This window comes from Sinohyriopsis cumingii, chromosome 6 (genome assembly GCF_028554795.1).
Source record: "Sinohyriopsis cumingii isolate HCF-2022 chromosome 6, ASM2855479v2, whole genome shotgun sequence".
In the NCBI taxonomy this organism is placed as follows: Eukaryota; Metazoa; Mollusca; class Bivalvia; order Unionida; family Unionidae; genus Sinohyriopsis; species Sinohyriopsis cumingii.
Genome location: NC_142966.1, coordinates 113,158,743 through 113,180,205, shown reverse-complemented (window position 1 = coordinate 113,180,205; position 21,463 = coordinate 113,158,743). Strand labels below are relative to the sequence as shown.

The following is a 21,463-nucleotide window of genomic DNA, read 5'->3' as shown; positions in this document are numbered from 1 at the left end:
ATATTGTGAGTATTCGTGGATAATTTATGAGTATTCACTGATTTTGATCGTTCACAGATAATTTATGATTAATCACGGAAAGGTTTGGAGTATTGACGGACAGAATATTGTTATTATAGCACCATTATTGTTCACTGTCGAGCAATGTTTTATCAAATTGAGGTTTTCTTCTGAGTTCCCGACAATTTTGTGTTGAGAAATGTTTCGTATATAATCGAAAATTTAAGCATTTCCTGCGTAAATACCTGTTAATAAAGATGAATCGAAAACAACTGAGTTTTTGTTCCCACAAACTTAATTTGAAACTCGTTATCGTATCCCCTTTGGGAACGATTTTAAATTTAAGTAGGAAATTATGGACAACATCGTTCTTATATGAACTTAGTAAGCAACAGCTTTAAACGATGTGCAGTCAAATCGCGGACTTTGCAGTAATCTTCAATTTAAATACGTCATCAAATTGATTTTTGTATTAGCGGCAGCTGCAATCCCCTTTTTGTTACAATGCAATGATGAATAAACAAAATTAATTTTTTTTCTCAGTAACATACACGCACATGCATATTGATATCCACTGGAGTTTAAAGCTTCTCTGAAACAGCTGAATATAGGATTTTATTTCTGAAATGTTAAGCTTGAAAAGTACACTTTGTAACGACAGAATGCATGGTTTTTAATTTAGAATCTTATTTATTCTGCGTACTATATTTTCTCCTAATTGAAGAAGTGATCAAAACACAAAGTAGATTCCGTTTTCCTAAAAGTAATGAACCCATTGTAAGTAGTGGATGTATTTGCATCAAAATATGAGTGAGTTTGACTTGCTTTCCACTTACTGAACAAGATGTGGACCATTGTGAATATTTTAACAGTTCCATAAGGTGCTCGATCAAGGGTTTGGTGACGGTGTTGGGCTTAAATGTATCCATTTCAATATCTCGTCTACAACTATACCATCTTACTTGTTACATAAACTTTATGTAAACTAAAACGTTGCATACATTCTTGATATCGATTAAATCTACACAAATAACATAACATTTGAAGAAAGGAAATTTAAACGTAAATTATCAAATGTGTTCGAACAGTCAGTGGGCCCTTGACACTCAGTGAAATGTATTTAGTTTATTATCTCATTCCAGATGGATTCACCGTTTGGATACTATCTACCGAATTTATTTAAAATCTAAGATTATATATGAACATCTCTGGTAAATTCATATTATTATATTTTCCCTACTGTTTTATATATAATGAACATTGTCTAGCTCACAACACTAGAACTAAACTTTAATAACTTTATTTATTATTTGCTGAAAACTGACAAAAATATCAGTACAAAAGTAATGTGCAATTTTTACACATACTTTCCTCCCTAGGGCCTTCTTTTGATCTATATTTGTATCATATTGATATAAGTATTCTCGATAATAGTATTTCTTGTTTTCAAATCTGATATAAAATTTTGCATTCTTAAAACTGTGCAATAACTGTACAAATGAACATAATTCAACATTAATTCTGAAACAAAACGTCTATTACAGGAAACATTTGATAATCATCATTTAAATATTGTCTGACGTATCTGAAGAATTATCATTAAAGAAACGTTTTTATTTGATAAATCCATATATTTAATCAATGGCATATATTTAATTGAATATGCAACCGTTTGTCTCTTTTTTAACAATTGTACTATTATAATACTAATACTACTTCTGTTACTAGTACTATTTATATTATTAATACTAATAGCATTTATATTACTAATACTAACACTACTTATATTAATAATACTAATACTATATCTATTACTAATACTAACACAATTTATATTACTAATACTAACACTACTTATATTACTAATACTAATACTATATCTATTACTAATACTAACACAATTTATATTACTAATACTAACACTACTCATATTACTAATACTAATACTATTGATATTACTAATGCTAATTATATTACTAATACTGTTTCTATTACTTATGCTAAAACTACTTCTATTACTAATACTAATATTATTTTTATTATTAACACAAACACTACTTCAGTTACTAATACTAACACTATTTCAATTACCAATATTAATAATATTACTCATATTAATAATATTTGTATTACTAATACTAACATTACTTCCATTACTAATACTACTTCTATTATAAATACTAACACTACTTCAATTAATAATACTAACACAAATTCAATTACCAATACTAATACTACTTCTATTACTATTACTAATATTATTTATGTTACTAATACTATTTATATAACTAATAATATTTGTATTACTACTTCTACAGGAGCATAATTGATATATGTACGAGTATTAACATTGTTTCAGAACGCCACGATGTCAGTAGCGCCGCTCAGCATTAGTTCGGATCGTGAGGGCGCGGTGGATTTTACCAAACCCTTTATGACGCGGTACATCAGTGTACTCATGAAGGTTCCCGAGTCTGAAACCTCCTACTTTGAATTCCTGAATCCCCTGCACCACACAGTCTGGATATGCACCTTTGGGGCTTTCATTTTTGTCAGCATTACTCTGTACATATTAGAGCGAGTTGGAAGCATGCAGAAAAACGACTGCCCTTATATATCTTTTAGGCAAAGTCTGTGGTTTGTCTTCGGTTCCCTTTTACAGGGGAGCACAGATGCCTCCCCCTCCACAATTCCTGGACGCATCCTCGCTAGTTCCTGGTGGTTTTTTGCCCTTATATTAATTTCGTCGTACACTGCAAACCTGGCTGCCTTTTTGACTGTGAAAAAAATTAATACACCCATCAAATCTGTCACGGACCTAGCATCGCAAACCAAAATCAAGTACGGGACTGTCAGGCACAGCGGTATCATGTCGTTTTTTAAGAACACAAACATCGAACATTTCACCAAGATGTGGTCTCAGATGTCGGAGATTGACCCAGATTCTATGGTCAGCACTACAGAGGAAGGCTTCAAAAAAGTCAAGCAAGCCAACTTCGCCTTCTTCTGGGATACGACCGTCAACAAGTACATGACAATCGAGGACTGCGAGTTCATGGAAGTCGGGCCTCCTTTTGACCCCAAGGGATTTGGCATAGGGGTTCCTCCTGGAGCCACATACAGGGAAGACCTGTCCATGGCCATTCTGAGGTTAAGCGAAAGGGGCACACTACATGAAATGGAAAATAAGTACGTATATCTCTGGTGTCTTTGATCATTTTATATTTTCTACTGGGGTTCTGGGTGGCTGAGTGTTCCACGGCCTAGGTTGGGCGATTAATCTAAGGTTCCGGGTGGCCGAGTAGACTAAGGTGCTCGCCTTTACAGATCACTCACACATGTCACCTTTATCCGCGTGAATGCTAGTCTCGGCTCGACCAACGTGAGGGTGTAATAAAGCGTGTCAGTACCTACTGCCAGTGGTTCTTTTCAGTGTCTTCTCAGGTTCTTCCTGCACCAAAAGTACTGACCCGCCATGTGCCTTCATATGCTGTAAAATGGCGCTAAACCCCACAAACGTATTCTCTTATTTTTTGGTATGCAGTTATATGCCTTCTTTAAGAAAAGCAAGTACACTTAGTTGAATCAACTTTATCCGCTTTTTGTTAATTGTGTTGTCAGCTCTGTATTTATCCTCGGGCAGACTTAAACTCATCAAGGTGTGTTCTTTTATTTGCCGGGACATGCTGTACTTAACTTGCACTAGTTGCTGCCATATCCACCTTAGGAGCAACTGCATCTGTTTTAAATGTTCAACTGTCATAACAATCGTTTTGAGCAATATATTTGGACTGTGTAATTAGTAGTTTATTTTCTTTGATAAGCATACTTACCCGTGTTATGGCCTCAGCCAAGGAAAATGTTATCTTGTGGTCTTCAATACTGAACTATTGCTCAGTCGTATGATATGCAGAGCTTCTATAATGACTCTAGGTCTTAAAATATATAACAGAAAGAAACTGAAACAAACAATTTACATAAAGTCAGCAAGCAATCTATTTCCATACAATACAAATACAAATTTAAAAGACAGTTACAATAGTGTGAATTAAATACTAAATAATTCTAAATGTTCTGTCACACAATTCCAGAAATGTCGAAAGAATTCCACCAGTCTTCAATGTCTTAATAAAACAATTATTCAATCGAAATTATTTTACTGAGTTCGCAATAATTCAAAGTTGTGTGCATTAATCCAAAAATCAATGAGCACATTAGTAATTCCAATGAACATTTTAAATAAATAATTCCTCTGGAATTATTGCTATGTCAACAACACAACTTCAAACTATTATTTCTTTATCAAGTCCCTATTTATACACATTTTCACAGCTTATAACGTAATATAAGTAAAAGATTTTCAACGGAAAAACTAAGCTAAACTGTAAACAAGACTGGCTTTGAACTCTTGCTACGTAAACTCTCTGTTTACAGCTTACAATCATGGACTAAAGTTAAGCTATGTAAATGTTCTGTTCCAAAAAATAAAATAATGGACAAAAGTTAAAACATTATATAAATTAAATATACATAAGACTTCGGCTTCTCACAAACTATATGTAATCGCTTAAATCCGAGAACTCATACTAAATCTTACAGATGATAAAAGCGGAAGCTGATTTACTTCTGTTAAATTAAGTATATTTTTGAACCTTTAGATTAACTCTCTATTACCATCCAACAGCTAGTCATACCACGGTGGGATTCTCTCAGTAATGTCACATTAAATTCCTGTACTATACATGTGATTGCCTGTTTCGTATGTTTTGTCCTTATAGATGGTGGGGAAGACGGAACTGCCCTGATTTATCAAAGCCTTCTACTGACGAAACGTCGGAACTCCAGATAGAAAACGTGGCCGGTGTATTTTTTATCCTACTGGGCGGCGTGGCCATAGCCGGAATTGTATGCCTTGCAGAGTATTTTGCTAAAAAGATTTCAAGAACTGTCAAAAAGGTACGGTGAAGGAACAAAACAAGGACATAAAAAATAAGACATAGACTTAAAGTGGGATGAATTTGAATGCTGGTAAAAATTATGCAGATCTAAATATCTGTACTCTCCTGTTTCCTTTGTAACAATTAGTGCTTTTTATTAAGTATGAGCATTTTTATATCTTAAAATAGAGTAGCCTGTCTTTACCAGTCACATTATGGAGAGAAGGATATTGGGATCCGAAGGGAGCTGACATTTTAAATTAGATATACATTTTTGAAATATTATTGTTTAGAAAACCCGAAACTTAGTGGATATGAAAGGTGACTGTTTGAGAGAAGTTACCGTTGTGGGAGGTTACGTTACACTTGTCCACTTTGCTAAACGAAGCAATTAATAATAATAATAATAATAATAATAATAATAATTAAACCACTACGAGACGAAAAAAACAACAACAGCAGCTACAACAAAAATAATATTACTACTACAGATATTTATTATTGTTTAGAGAAAACAGTTGTCTCAAAAATATTATTTGGCTTGTTGTATCATATAAGGCTTGCATACTGAACTTAATTTTTTTATTTTATTATTATTATTATTATTATTATTATTATTATTATTATTTGTTATTTGCACATGCTTTCGTGTTATTATTATTATTATTATTATTATTATTATTATTATTATTATTATTTTATGGTATTCGGCCAATGTGGGTATATGAGAAAGCTTGCCAGTAGCTTCATGTGGGTCGGTGGTTCTTTCCGGGGTTTTCCCGGGTTCTTTCTCCACCATAAATACTGGCCTCCATGTATAGCCTATAGTGTGCTGAAAAATGGCGTTAAACCACACAACACCAACACCTATTATTACATGGTATGTGTACATGCTTTGATTGCCTAAAAGTTTTGTTAAATCACAATTTTATCGGATAGATTTCGTCCTTTCTACAAAGAACCTGTGCAAGGATGTATTTTATACAAATTATTATGGAACAATATATAATACATTTATTTTAAAATAATTGATATGGCGACGAGCTTCGTTTATAGGAAATGTGACGAGTGCATTTGAACGATTTTTGTCTATGTACTTAATGATAATTTCAGTAAGATTGTCATTTGAAATAAAAGAGTAAATGCTATACTCTCTACAAAATGTTATAATATCTACTGCGGCCTGGATGTGCTGAGATATTATTGTTATATGGAGGTTGTAACTGCGTAATAGCAAGGATCAATTGTGTGTACTTGTTGCCTTATGAAATGGTAAACACTTTATTAATATTTAAATTTATGTTTGTTCATTAATTTGTAATGCAAATTGGAATAGTATAATAGCTATGCGTGGGATTATACGCGTGAAATTGATTCCATTAACGGATCTATGCTAAACGGAAGTATTGAATAATGGATTAAATAGCAAAAGTTTTCTAAAGCAATCAAGTCGTCGGCTTCCAGAAGCCGCCATATGGACGTTCAGGAAATGTCTGCACACATTATTGGTGTAATGTTACACAAATACCCTTGGCACATTTTCTTTTACGACATTAATCGTGAATCGTATCGTTTATTCACAACTGGATGAAACTTACCACTCTTTCTGTAAATGTATTTGGTTCAAAATGTGCATATTGCTTCCTCGTCAATCGTATAACAAATTTAAAGGTTTTTCCCCAGTAGTTTGCCCGCTAACAGAATATGCAGTTAATACAATACACGTCAAAGCATCAACAATTTTCATTTATCTTCTTGACATCCATTCACATTACGGCCAACACTTTGCAGAAGCGTCATTTGCGTGCAGCAGAAATTAAATCCTCCTCCAAAGCCACCCACCACCAAAACGTAGCAATACAAAATAATAAAAGATTGACTGTAAACTGGATTTATTTCAGATAAATAAGTTCCATATTTCATTGACATACGTCTTGACTAGGAAATGCTGATATAATTGTGAAACTGTATGTAAGGCTTCTAAAATTTAATATTGCCAGCTGAAATGAAGCTCACAGTTAACACCAAACATATAGTACAAAAAAGATGGCCTGACTATATTAACAATTCTGCCACACCTAAAATTCCTCTTTCTCTCATGCATGCAATAATAGGATATACATAACACGATTTCTGTTGCTGCAGAATAAAAACTATTAGTGAAATATCACACACACACACACACACACACACACACACACAAGCAACCCGTAGCTGTTTTTTACCTGTTCGTCTTTATGACGTCAGCTATACTAAAAATATGAAGATGCAAGTAGCGCTTAGGAACTTTTTAAAAAATAAAGTCCTCATTTAGCCGAATCCGTGATTGCTATATTGATTGTGTGATTGAGCATGTAAAAATAACGCTCATAAAGGATTTTCGCGAAGTTTTAGCACCATATTATGATACGTCAGGCATGGACTTGCAAATTTTTAGCACCATATTTCTGAGAAGTCCGGAAAGTATTTGCGAATTGCTAGCACTGTGTGTTTGAGAAATCCAGAACAGATTTGCTATTTTTTAGCACCGCATGTTTGAGAAGTCAGGAAAAGATTACCAAATTTCTAGCACCGTATGTCTGCGAGATCGAGAAGAAATTACTTTAAACTCTGGGTGGAAACTCTTTTTTCTAAGCAGATTTTTAGTAGCTGGGTGCCACGAAATATGTTTTTACTACGGCATTTCTGAACGTACAGCGATAAGTAGCACGGTATACGTCAACTAGATTAAGGGCCAATAGATCAATGTTATTGAGCCTGGGCTATCACTTTCATGCTTAATTTCCATCTATCAATAGCTGGAAAAATATTTTGCTCTAATTTATATTTGTTTTAAAAACACCATTTTATAGTCATGATATTATCTGGAAACTATGCGAATTATCTTGAGATAAAAGAAAAGAAAATATCTCAGCTCCTAAGAAAATCATAACACCCATTCAGCAACAAAAACATAGTATGTGAATTTGCTCTGTATATGTTAATTGCTTTATAAATTATAATCTAAAAACATACTGCAACTAGAGTGGGATGATTAAGCTTACACTATAGCTGATACTGTGAAAGACGGCATGCTTGATATTAGAGAACCTATTGATGAAAATAAGAATTATTGATGAAGCCAACAATTTTCTAGCTACACTATTGATATAGTTGACAGGGAAATTGAGTAGGATGTCAACAACCGGGAACGATTTTTATCAGAGGGCCAGTAAGCATAATACACACTTACTCAACAAAGGAGAAAATATTTAGTGGAGTTGAGAAATTACGTGAAGTTCAGACACAGAACAAGTGCCCTCCTGAAGATTGTAGGATGATTTGCAGCCTTACAAAGGAACACATAGTCTAAACACATTCACACACGCTAGTAAATTACTAAAACATGACGTGTTTTTGTTTAGTCTTGTTGTTTGTGTGTGTGGGGGGGGAGGGGGGTTCGATTTGTTTACTGAGAAAATTTTCCGATGCTTCAACTTGACCCGATCACGTATCACAACATTCCATTTGGCCACCGTGTTGACAGTAACACAGCACTCCTCTACTTTAAGCAACATAATACTGTATGATTCTTATAATGATGTGGATGGAGAACATAATACAAAATTTACTTTAGCATTACACAGCAAATACAATTTATAGCTAAAGACGCAAAAGCGTAAACGCCATATATATATAATTTAATCGCATATATGACTATATTGCCGTCAAAGATAATCTCGAATAAAAGCTATTCACGGAAAGGCCATTTTTTCAAAATAGCTCATTTAAGGTGTAATAAGTCTTTTAAAATAAGTCAACTGAGTTATATAGTCTCCTTTCATAGCTTGATTGTGTATCAGAACCGACGCAAGTTCAACAATCAATACATGAAATAATAGATAGCTTTTATTTCTGACTACAGCCTGTGGGGCACTTAATTACTACATGAGTACGTTGTGGGCTTCACATCGTAAAATACATAAAAGAATAACAACCCGCAGAAGTTCAATTTTCTAGAATTTCCGTCAAATCACAACGCTTCTTATTCTATATAACACAGATACTGTCCTTCATGAGTACCTTTGAAACAGCAAGGAAATAAGAGAAAAGACTGTTGTGAATTGACTTATTTCAGTATCGATTTAGCGTGGTGGTGTCATTTGCTAAAATAAAATTAGAAAGAATGTCATTCACAGGAAAATCTAATTTGTGTCTTTCTCTTTTTACTTACGGAAAATTTATATAATTATTTGCCTATTCAGCACACGAGAGGCTCCAAGTGGCCGAGTGGTCTAAAGCGCTCACCGTTACGGATCACTGCCATCTCACCTCTGTCTGCATGGGTTCGAGTCTAGGATTCGGCCAATGTGGGTATGAGAGAAAGCTTGCAGGTAGCTTCTCGTGGGTCGGTGGTTCTTTCCTGATTCTTCCTCTACCGTTTATACTGGCCGCCATGTATAGCCTATTTTGTGCTGAAAATGGCGTTAAACTCTATTAAAACAACAACAACATTCGGCACACTATTACAGAGCTTGCTCTGTTCTAAATCAGTGGAAATATTTTGTTCGATTCTTTTTTTATCATGAACGTTACATTGTCTGATAATCTGAAAATATTTTGCTTTCACCACAAAGTGAAATTAATTACAATGCAAACTGGAATGTCCTTTCTTCCTTTTCTGGGAAATATAAATCCCCGTTCTTGCTTTTTATGTTACAGTTCACCAAATGTAACACCATATATACTTACTTATAAGACGTGTACAACTGCAAATTGCATAATGCGCCGGCAGATTTGCGTCTGTTCAGTTTGTTAGGAGTAATCAGTATAACAAACAACATAGACCCTGGTCTCGAGGCACATTATGCTATATCAGATCAGGATCTTTGTTGCATGCGGTTTGACTCGACCTATAACAGAGTCCATACGTCACAACTCTGCCTTTGTTATGTTGTTGTTGATGTTGTGGGGTTTAACGCCATTTTTCAGCACATGATAGGCTATACATGGCGGCCAGTATTACTGGTGAAGGAAGAACCCGGGAAAACCCTGGAAAGAACCACAGACCGACGCCTTTGTTATGTAAGTGTCTTCATAAAACTTGTTGCTCTGTCTTTGAATTAATTTGCTCAGCTAATGCACTCAATCCATTTGTTATTAAAGTTATATCCTAGCAATTATACTATCATCTCTTTTATTACAGGAAAAACTAAGTCGCATGAACGAGAAGGAACGAGAGAGTTTCCTGTAGCGTGCAACTTTGCATCTGCTGTCTTGCTATTCCATGATGTGTCTCACTCTGCATTCAAACCTGTCTAATAGTTGGCCTGAATTACTAACAGACTATATATCTTCTGTACTGAAATGCTGACTGAATGATGCAAATGACAATAATTTCTCACCGTTCTATACGGTTATTTCACTGATATATATACATAACGTGTTTCCTTGGTCAGTCAGTAATAATGAACAATATTTAGTTGTTAATCTGATTAAAATCAGATCTCCACTGTTATACATGAAGACTTGACAGCGACCGCTTTGGGGTCATGTTCTAGTAACCTGTGGTTTTACCATAATCGCTAATTGTATCCAAATATCAGATGACGTCTTATTTCTTCGCGTTTGGGGGGACTTAACAGTGTGGATGAAGAGTATGAAAGTGTTCCGAACGATTTTATTCACTTTCAGATTTTTGAAAGCTGCATTTCCATTACCTAACTTATAGGTCACCAGAACACGACCCTTAAGCGGTCGTCGTCGTAGGACAGCGGAGATCTGATTTTAATCAGATTGGATCAATTCTTACATCGAGCTTATTTTGGCAACCAGTCACTCTTCTCTTAAAACAATTAGACATAGTTATTTAGTCATAATTGGCGCACATTTTTGATGGAAAGTTTAAATTACATGGTCTGTAAAATGATATTGATCAAAAATCTAATATCATTGGCAGGATAAAAATATTGTGGGGTGGGTAGACTTGTATGTTTAGCAATCTCTTTCGGGGAGGGGTAGTTTAATGTGGATAGCTGAACAGCAATCTTCATGCATGTTCCTCCTTCAATAATAATAAAACGTTCCTCCACGCTTGTCACGAATCAGGAATCCATATTTGTGGAACGATTCCATAATGTCACTCATTCAGCACGATTTATAAAGTGAGAAATGAGAAATTTTGCTATCTTGAAACGTGTAGTTTGCTGACTTATTAATATGCATGTAGTGCGAATTAGTCTAAAGACAGTGTGTTGTGGCCTGCATGCGAGACACATCATTTCCGTGCATGAATAACATAAAAACACATGATTGTTTCAAGCATTTACAGGATTGCATAATTTGTGCAACATATACTTAACGTACAAGTACTATCAATAATTATGTTAGTCTTGGTGACTGTGGATGATACTCTCGGAGTACAACTTATATGTTCAGATGTGTAAAGTACTTGACGAAAAGTATAGATATACTGACAAGCAGATATCCAATATTAAAAACTGGAAGATGCCGGCAAAAGTACATGGGCCAGCAAAGTAAATGTTTTGTTCACTCATTGCTTTGAGTATGCATGACTAGAGCTAGAAATGGGTGACAGAAACAGTTTTCTATGTTGAGACAAAGTCTGATTGAATCCTTCTTACAGATTTTGTCATGTAAACAAGGCAATTTTACCAATATGTTTATAATAGTCAATACAAGTCATAATTTGATATTTTAAAACATTAGATCTACCTTTCATTGTCAGGAAAGCATTTGCATCTTTTCGATGTTCTAAACATTTTTAATGGTTGCACGAAGAAGACAAAATAACACTGAAAGAGATCGAAGAGTTTGCAAATTATGTCTTAAAAAAAATATCAAGTGTGCAGAGCCTGAGTATCACTGTGCATGTTTATGTACTTCTTGTACCAACTTATGACGGAAATATCTCGACGAGATGTATTATATCAACCACTTTGCAGATAAATTTATGAATTGTATTTTCACTCAGAAAATAAGTCTTATTACAGATGTTTCAAACCTTTTTTTTGCTGTTAAACTAAGAGACGAGCTGTCGAAAAGCATCAATATCAACATTTAACCAAGTGTATATTTCCAATACTGTTTATGGCGCGCTATGTATTATAATATGCTTTGTTATGTTATGCATTATCGACTTGAGGCCCCAAGTACTGACTAAACTTTCTGTTCTGTTCTAAAACACCAGTATTATGATTCAGAAATTAATCAGGGAAAAAATATTTAATTTTACTTATCCAATAGTTTTTTTTGAAGACAGCGGATCTTTTTAAAGTTATCGGAGACACAAGGATGGATTTTATTTGGGCTTCTCGTGGCGTGAACGAGTCTTGTTGCACGGTGTATGTGGTAATTCATTTCTCTAGAAAACATTATTACTTAGTACTAGCATAGAGGCTGTATTTATAGGTTACTGCTTTTGTATGGGAAAATTTGAACGAGTTTTTCGGATGAAATACTGCACGACCTTGGGAGTAAAGTATATCCATCCGAGCAAACGAGTTCATGTTTTCCCACACAAATGCAGTAACCTTTTTATTATATGCTCATTTTCTTATTCTACCTATGGCTTAATTATATAAACAAAATACACATTAAAAAACAAGCAAATGAATGTATGCCGTATTCCAAACTAAGTACACAAGCGCAGATTCATCATTAGACAAAAACAACATTATTAATGAGCACATAACTCCGCCCAGATGAATTTGAACTTTGTCACCTGCTAGACATAAGTTTCGAAAGAAAATGCCGTTTTTTCCTACTTAAAATTGAAATTTGAAGCCATATTGTGAATGAATACGCATTGCAACAAGTTTTCCACTTGGTTGTCGATTCTACGAAATTTTTTGATTATGGACTGGATTTATATGTGACAATGCCACATGAAATACATCGGATTGAAAAAGAGAGGGAGAAGCGTGTTGACATATACAAATGTGTTCATGTTTCTGTTATTGATTATTTGAAATCATAATGTATGAAAAATATGAATTCTTTCAATAGCAATTATCAAAAGGACGCTGTGGAATTTAATGCTCATTTCATTTTGAGTGTAGTAAGGAGGATGCAGTTGCACTTATATTCGAAATTACAGTACAAATCTGTAATCAAGATTGAGAACCTATGACATGGCTCATGTAATTCGGATTTGCAGAACTAAAAAAGTACATTTTGAGGAAATTTAGGATGTAAAACTGTAAGTATATTTTTGCCATTCTTATTACCAGCAAAGGAGGACAATGTATGCCTTGTCACTTGTATGTTATTTGTAAGGACCCTTTCTTGCGTTTACTGTATAGCTAGCCTAAATCCGAAACATTGTATCAAAAACGTTAATGTGGAATGTGCCAATGCAGCTGGTATGTGGCACTGCACGAAACATTTGCTTTACTTTATTCAGAAACAAATTTTATCAACAAAAACGTAAAGCGCCTACTACGCGAGTGTACATGATTTGTTTACAAATCAAAAGTGCTGGCGTCTGCGTCCATTGTTTGTTTACAATAGAAATTAGTTCCTTTATGCACGTGAATGCAATAAGAAGGTGTGCAATATCGTAATATACTGAACGATTCTGACAACGTAAAGTTAACAGAGAAAACAATGAGCATATAATAAATTCCAGTACTTACTGATCTTTGAATTTATTAGCTATTGACATACGGTTTTTTTTCCCGTGGACGGGAAGGGGGTGGGGAAGTGCATATATATTTGAATAAAGTAGGTTAATATAAATTAATTAGAGGGAAGCACAAATGGGATTAGCCGTCCAAAGGAAGATTGTTCTCGATAAAATAAACCGGTATGCATTAATGTATATGAACTTTATTAATGTTAGAATTGAACTGTAAGCATTTTGTCAACGACTGCCATTTGTAAATAATATTTTGTTCTTTTTATACTACAAGATGATGATACGATATTTTAAGTCAAATAATATTTAAGTTATTGTACATGTTGCTTGATAACATTATACATGTTACTTAATAATATTACTTAATCTGTACTATAAAAATAATCAGATTTAAAAAAAATGAATGAAATAGAAGCGAAGTGCAAAATGATAAAAGTTCACTTTGGATATGAATCATAAACCATTTTGGTTAATGAATCAGCATAGCATCAGTTCCATCTGAATAATTAGCTGTTTATAATGGGGGGGGGGGGGCGTAAACAAGTAGGCGATGAGTCTGTGGAACGGAACTCCCATAAGGGGCCCAGGAGACGAAGTCTTGCATATTAAGCGTCTCCAGACATTCATTTTAGCGATCTGTTAAGGAAACGTACATTAGGAAACTTTCCAGTTGCTTTGCGCTTATTTTAAGGGGAAGCGTCCCTTCCTCCATCCATGTATGCCCCTCTAGATAATCAGTCAATCAATAGAGGTTGGTGAATAACAAAACATTTTTAAAACGGATTATATGTTTCTGCCACATACCCATTTCCTAGCTGATTACTAGATGATGGATGTTATCCAATCAATTTTACTGACAGGACGTAGGCAATCTGTTACTATGTAAATATCTCCTTTAATACTAACGTTTATTCTATTCATTTGTTTAAACAAGAAATTATTTGAAAATGTCACTTTCAGCCTCATTCGCAGCTAAATGTACAGTTTGAAATGTTTTGTGCCGGACGATGCCTACAGCCTTATACAATAGGCGGGGACCTTTTTAAGTTGTGAGTGGATAAGAGTCGATTCTTTTCAATTAAATTTCTATTTATTTCATTTTCGGATTAAGAAAAGCTGTTAATAAAAAGGAAAAGAAGCTAGACTTAATAGTTAAAGAATTTTAACATATTCCAAAATATTATATCGATTAGAAATTTGAAATAAGCTTTCTAAGACCTAGTTAAACATAATCTACATAAAGTAAACAGCAAAACGTTTTACCTCTGAATACATGGTCCTAGCAGCAACACTGGATCGAAAAAAAATTAATGCAAGCTCTATATTAAATCCTAATTTGCTAAAGATTTAGAAGAATTGGTGTGGACTTATCTGCATAAATAAATTCCTTTGAGAAAATATAATGGTTTGTAAAATAAAAGGTCCGTATTTAAATAAAGTTATCGTTCAGAAGGGTTATCTTATATTTCTAAACTTTGAGCATCGCTACTTGAGTTGTGAGTTGGTCTCTCTGTTATTTATAATGAGCCAGCAGTCAAGCGCCTGAAAATGTGCATGTGTGAGTGATTTGAAAACGAGTAAATAATTTCCTTTTAGTGCCTTATAAGTGATTGATGGCATATACGTTTCTATCTACCACTGTTTAGCTGTTACATGTTTGATTTTTATTTTCATTTGTTCATCACTTGTCATTTCGTTCTTTGTCTCAAGGTATTCAGTACATTCGACGACATCTTGATATATTTCTATCGCTTTTTAATGAGTTTCATTCCAGAGTAGCAATTAAATTACTTCTGTAAATGCGTTTCAAATATTATTTCATTCTGTTTAAAACGGGAATTAAGTTTTAAACTAGTATGGTACCGCTATGATAATTCGAATATCTGATACTTCGAAAATAAAATTCGAACGTTGTTTAATTGCTTCTGGAACATGAGAAGGACATTCTGAAATGTTATAGCATTAATGATGTCTTTTAATATTTTTGATGACTGACTCGTATAATGGGTGTATTGTTATGGAAATAACTGTCTGTATACCATGCAGAAAAAAGGGCAGCTTTATGGAAATTGTGAGCCTAATTAATTTTCAAGATATCATCATTGTAACTGAGTCACTGATTTTTGCATCAGAGTATAATTCTAATTAAATAGCTACTATTTTCTCTCCTTTTTCCTGGAGAGTATGTAACGAGTGAGGTTTCAGAGTTCAGCCTTCTGGCTTTATCATAGGATGATAAAGCACACAGATGTGATTTGACCGGTTCCGGAAAGTTATTTCGACCCAAACTTACGGTCATTTCAATGAAATGCAAATATTTCCAGAAAATGCAATACGAACTGTAGTATCGAGGTGAGTGCCTAACATAAGTAAGATAGTCTTGGTGTATCTAAAATTAGAACTAATATACTGGAATTCATTAAAAAGGTAGTAAAATGAATGGAATATATAAGGAACTTAATTAGTATAGTTGTGCATTCGATATACCTTTCGCAGGCTACTAATTCGATCTGACAATGGATCGTTGAAGATGTAAAGAAATGGATGTTATCTATAAAATGTCTCGTAATTTTATACGAGATCTTTTGTAACTTGTGAAAAAATTTATATTTTCTGATTTAGTAGCGATGAAATATTATTAGAACATTGAGTTTTGTATCGTTCGTATAATCATTTTAAATTTATGGTACAGTCACAATTACGAATTTTATTTATCAGTTGTACTTTCATGTGTACGTTTGCTTTCTTGCTGTTTTCCTGCAATAAAGTCCTGACTTTCATTACATTATTTGTCTTCTTCTTTATAACTAAGGATGTACCAGTGTATGGGTTTTGTTTACGCTTTTGAGGTATGAACCTAGAAAGTACTGTGTAAACTGTAGCGGGTCATACCTACATTTGCACAGCGTTTTATTTTTCAGTTAATACTTAAGTGAACATAAATAAGCTGAGCAGTCCTTATTAATTAAATTTTACATCTAGTAAAGACATATACTTCAGAATTCTTTAAAAAAGTTTTAATAGATAATGCGAAGCTTCTCTATCCATGCGTGAATAAATGCAAAATAGATTTCATATATATATATATATATATATATATATATATATATATATATATATATATATATATATATATTCTTATGTTACATGTTTAGGCTCGAATACACAGTAACACAAGAAAGAGTGAAAACAACCAGCTTTGAAAAATATAACAAATATTTCTTTCCCTGGGAAAATACTGTAAAAATAAAAATGAAGAAGAAATAAAAAGAACTTACGGTTTTAAGAATCAACCCCCCCCAAAAAAAAATAAGTCCTAATAATATAATATTCTAATGAATTCAAGCTCGAGTCCGGACGAAGACTCCAAGATGGAAGGCGATGGCGAAAGCTGTTGTATCCTGTTCAATGTTGTTGTCTACAATTCTTTGTAGAAAATCAAGAAATAATCCTCCAGTTTGGGAAATCCAAATATTCTTTTTAAAGAATTGTCTTAGTTCAAGATTTCTGTATGAGCTCAAACATATTTCCAAAGAAACGAATTGATCTTTCATAATCCAAATAATGTGAAGAAAATTTAACATACCGCTCAAAAACTGGCTACAGCAGTAGGAAACGACTTGACATCAAGCAATTGTAAGACCAGACTGTGAGAACTCTCTCTCTCTTTCTAAGCATCACTATTAAAACTAAGTAATGTGCAATTTTGGAAATGTTTAATTGGGAAATAGAGGATCACGTGATCATGTTTACATATAAAAAATTAAGTAGTCCCAGTATGAGCTTGATAAAAAACAATCATTTTATTCCAAGAAAAAGGGTGTTTACTTCACTAAAACTATTTACAAGCCTAGGCTCACGTATTCAATACAGCCTCAATCTGAACCATTTTATTCGCACAATAAAAATAAATTAAAATAACTTGTTCACATGGCTGTTACTAATTTTGAATTAAGGTCGAGAACCAGGTCAGCCTTATGTGTTTACTAAAATGAACAGTCAAGGTCAAACTATTTTCTGGAAAAGTATTGAGTTCCTGATAAACAGAACTATATTATTTTGACATATAATGACATATAAAATATTTTTTGTAAACTTACAATTAAATCGTATATAAATTAAATTCAAATATACATACCACTTCACCCATAAATAAAAAGAAAGATTTATATGAGAAAGCTTTCTTTTTACCACAGACTAATTATAAATGAGGTTAACAAGAACTCATATAAATTACACACAGTGTACATGAAATAATACATTGTTATACACAGGAAAGTGCGTCTGCTATTAAATTATCACTTCCCTTGATGTGTCTGATGTCAATATCATATTCATGTAACAACAAATTGCACCTTAATAGTCTTTGATTTTTATTTTTCATCTTGCCGATGATAGTAAAGGGGGTTGTGGTCACTAAACTCAATAATCGAAGGAGCTGAACCAAGGTTAAACTTCAAAATGTTGTAATGCCAATATGAAAGACAAACATTTCTTCTCGATTGTTAAAAAATTTCTTTGATGCTTATTTAAATTCTTCTGAAAATGCACACTGGATGATCAATATCATTTTCATCTTCTTGAATCAAAACTGCTCTAAGCCCAACATCACTTGCATCAACAGACAGTTTAAATGATTGGCTGAAATTTGGAGCTGTAAGAACTGGCTCGCTTTTAAGTTTAGCTTTTGACTTGTCAAAAGCCTCCTGATATTTTTCAGTCCAAAGGAACTTGTTTTTCTTACTCAATAAATTTGTCCGGGGTTCAGCAATTAGAGAAAAAATTGGAACAAAATTTGGATAGTATCCGGCCATACCTAAAACTTGCATCAGTTGCTTTTTTATTAACAGGTACAGGGAATTCAGAGATAGCCTTGAACTTAGCATCTATCGGTATAAATTATCCATGTCCCACGATATGTCCTAGAAAAGTTACACTAGCACGGCAGAACTCACTTTTTGATAACTTAATTGTCAAACATACGTCAGTGAGTCTGTCCAAGAATTTCCGAATTGTTGCTAAATGTTCCTTCCAGGTGTCATTGTAGATGATGACGTCATTTATGTAAGATTCGCAATTGTCTAGACCAGAGGTAACTATATCATGACACGTTGAAATGTACTTGGCGACCCTTTCATCCCAAACGGCATTACTTTATATTGGTAAAGTCCATCTGGAGTCACGAATGCCGAAATTTCCATCGCTCTTTCCGTTAGTGAAATTTACCAAAATCCTTTCAGTAGGTCAATTTTGGTAAAATACTTTGCATTCCGGATCTTATCAATATAGTCATCGATTCTTGGTAATGGGAATGAATCTGTTTTTGTCACACTATTCACCTTTCTATAATCAGTACACATACGGAAAGTTTTATCTGGATTCGGAACAAGTATTCATGGTGAACTCCAGTCACTTTCATTGGGCTCTATAAAATCATTCTCCCGCAAATACTGAATTTCTTTTTTCAGGTATCCCTGTTTGAGAGGGTTCAACCTGTACGGGTGGTGTTTCAGAGGTTTTGGAATTTAAAATTTCAACGTCATCAAAATTTTGATTGTTCTTGTAGGAACATCTGGAAATAAGTGCTCATATTCAAATAATAACTGTTTAAGTCCATTTCGTTCTTGCTCTTGCCAATTTGAAAGTTTCTGGTCCAGATCTTTCATAATTTCTGAATTCCGAAGCTTTGTCACTCCAATATCAGTATAATCTGATGATATTACTTCACTTAAATCTTCACTGAGTGGGACAGGTACAACTAAATCAATTGCATGTTTAACCTGGCTATCTCTTTCAACATACTGTTTTAGCATGTTTATGTGACAGAGTAGTTTTTGTTTACGTCTCCCAGGATTATTTATGATGTAATTTAAATCATTTATTTTCCTGTCTACTGTGTAGAGACCATAATACTTGGCCTGAAGAGGATTTTGTGGTATAGGCAAGAGAGCAAGGACTATATATCCAGGTTGAAAGCTCCTTTCCTTCGAGTTTTTATCATATCTTGACTTCATTTTGGATTGTGCAGAGTACAGATTTGCTCTTGCGACATCACAAGCCTTTGACAACTTCTACTCAAAACTGGAAACATAATCAAGAAGATTAATTTCAGAATCTTCATTAGAAAGAAGTTTCTCTTTCAATAAATTCAATGGTCCACGCACAGTGTGCCCAAAAACCAGTTCAAAGGGTCTAAAGCCTAAAGATTCTTGAAATGGTTCCCTAACAGCAAATAATAGTAAATGAATGCCTTCATCCCAATCTTTACCCGTATCAAAATAATATGATCGAATTATATTTTTCAAAGTCTGATGGAATCTTTCTAATGCCCCTTGGCTCTCAGGGTGATAAGCAGAATATTTGAATTGCTGGATGCCTAATTCGTACATAACTTGTTGGAAAATTCCAGACATAAATTCTGAGCTTTGATCAGACTGGACAGATTTGGGAAGGTCAAATTGAGTAAATAAAACTATATATATATATATATATATATATATATATATATATATATATATATATATATATAGGGCCGGCGCTGGACTATCTGGCGCCCCCCCCCCCGGAAAATATCAATTTCAAAATTTATCAACAATAAATTTAAATTTAAAAAATTGCAACATTTGAAAGTTTCGTATACGCGCGATTTTCGCTCACTCATTTTGCTTGTTCCGGTCAGCCTCGTGTTTCGGTCAGACTGAATCTACCCGTTTATTTGTCCCTGTATGAAATAAACCAGGATAAAAAACGACCCTCAATAAAACTGAAATTTATTTATTTATTTTTAAAACTGTTATTGATTTGGAGAAATGGGCCCCCTGAAATCAGCGCGTGGGTGTGAGGGAGAAAGCGATACGCAATCACAGCAGAGAACAGCATGACGTACTTCGTTTGAAACTCATCGATTCGATACGCCCACTTTATGTTTCACTTCTCTGCTATATCAGAGTCGATCAACATTAAATTCGTTTTAGAAATACGCCTAGGATCTCTATGCATCATACCACTATCACTTTTTTTTATGGGTGAATGTGCTAAAGTCCTAACGATTAAAATCTGCAAGAAGCTATCTATTAAAATTGAAATTCCAAACTGAAGAGAATGTTTACTCATTTCGAGGGGGATGTCTTTCAATCTAATTTCATTCAAAACAAGGAAATCCTACTTTAAGCCTAATCGAGACAACCAGATCATGTCTGTATGTCTGTAGATATGTCTGTCTGTCTGTCTAATCAAGAGGTGAAATGAGCTATTCAACCCAGTCTGGATAATCGACTCGTCTTGGTTTTATATGAAACATTGTTTCATGGTACACTTCAGAATGTAATTTGGAATTATTTATTTATTCGTTTGCTATTGGAAATAATTCAATAAGTAACGAATCCACTTCTTTATTTTTTATTCTATGTATTTAATTGTATTTCTTTTTTGTCTTAAAATCTTCAGAAAATGGAAGAATAAAAGAACATCATCATCATCTCTCTCTCTCTCTCTCTCTCTCTCACTCCGCCAATTATCTGGATTTTTTCTCGATCCACCTTTCAGTTTTATAAAGTCGAATTTGCTCCTTTTCTTTCTTGACATCCTTATCTTATGTACGTTATCCCAGAGCCCGCGTTGTAATGTAAACTAATATTACGTCAAATATTTTACACAGAATAAGTATCAATGCAAGTATTGTAAAAGGTAGTGCCAGTATCAACGGCAAATTTTTGTTCGATTCATACATGATGTATAAAACCAAAACTTTCAAAAGGGCCTGAACAATCAGATTGCTGGAAAAAGAAATATATAGTGAGGGCATATTATGCAATATTTTGACCAGGAAAACAGAAAATGGCTGATTTAACATGCTGAATTCATAGCATCGCGGACATCAATTATTATG

At 33.8% G+C, this 21,463-nt stretch overlaps 1 protein-coding gene across 2 annotated transcripts in view; it reads left to right on the top strand.

Annotated features, from left to right (window-relative positions):
- LOC149797744 (glutamate receptor 3-like) overlaps nt 1-16,355 on the top strand; it is a 72,953-nt gene extending 56,598 nt beyond the window's left edge. For both annotated transcript variants that reach the window (XM_089962687.1, XM_089962686.1), the window contains 3 exons: nt 2,360-3,189; nt 4,779-4,956; nt 10,123-16,355. In XM_089962687.1, coding sequence (XP_089818813.1) covers nt 2,360-3,189; nt 4,779-4,956; nt 10,123-10,170 — 1,056 coding nt within the window. In that variant the 3' untranslated portion in view covers nt 10,171-16,355. The remainder of the gene's footprint in view (nt 1-2,359; nt 3,190-4,778; nt 4,957-10,122) is intronic.
- Nucleotides 16,356-21,463: the final 5,108 nt, after the last annotated feature.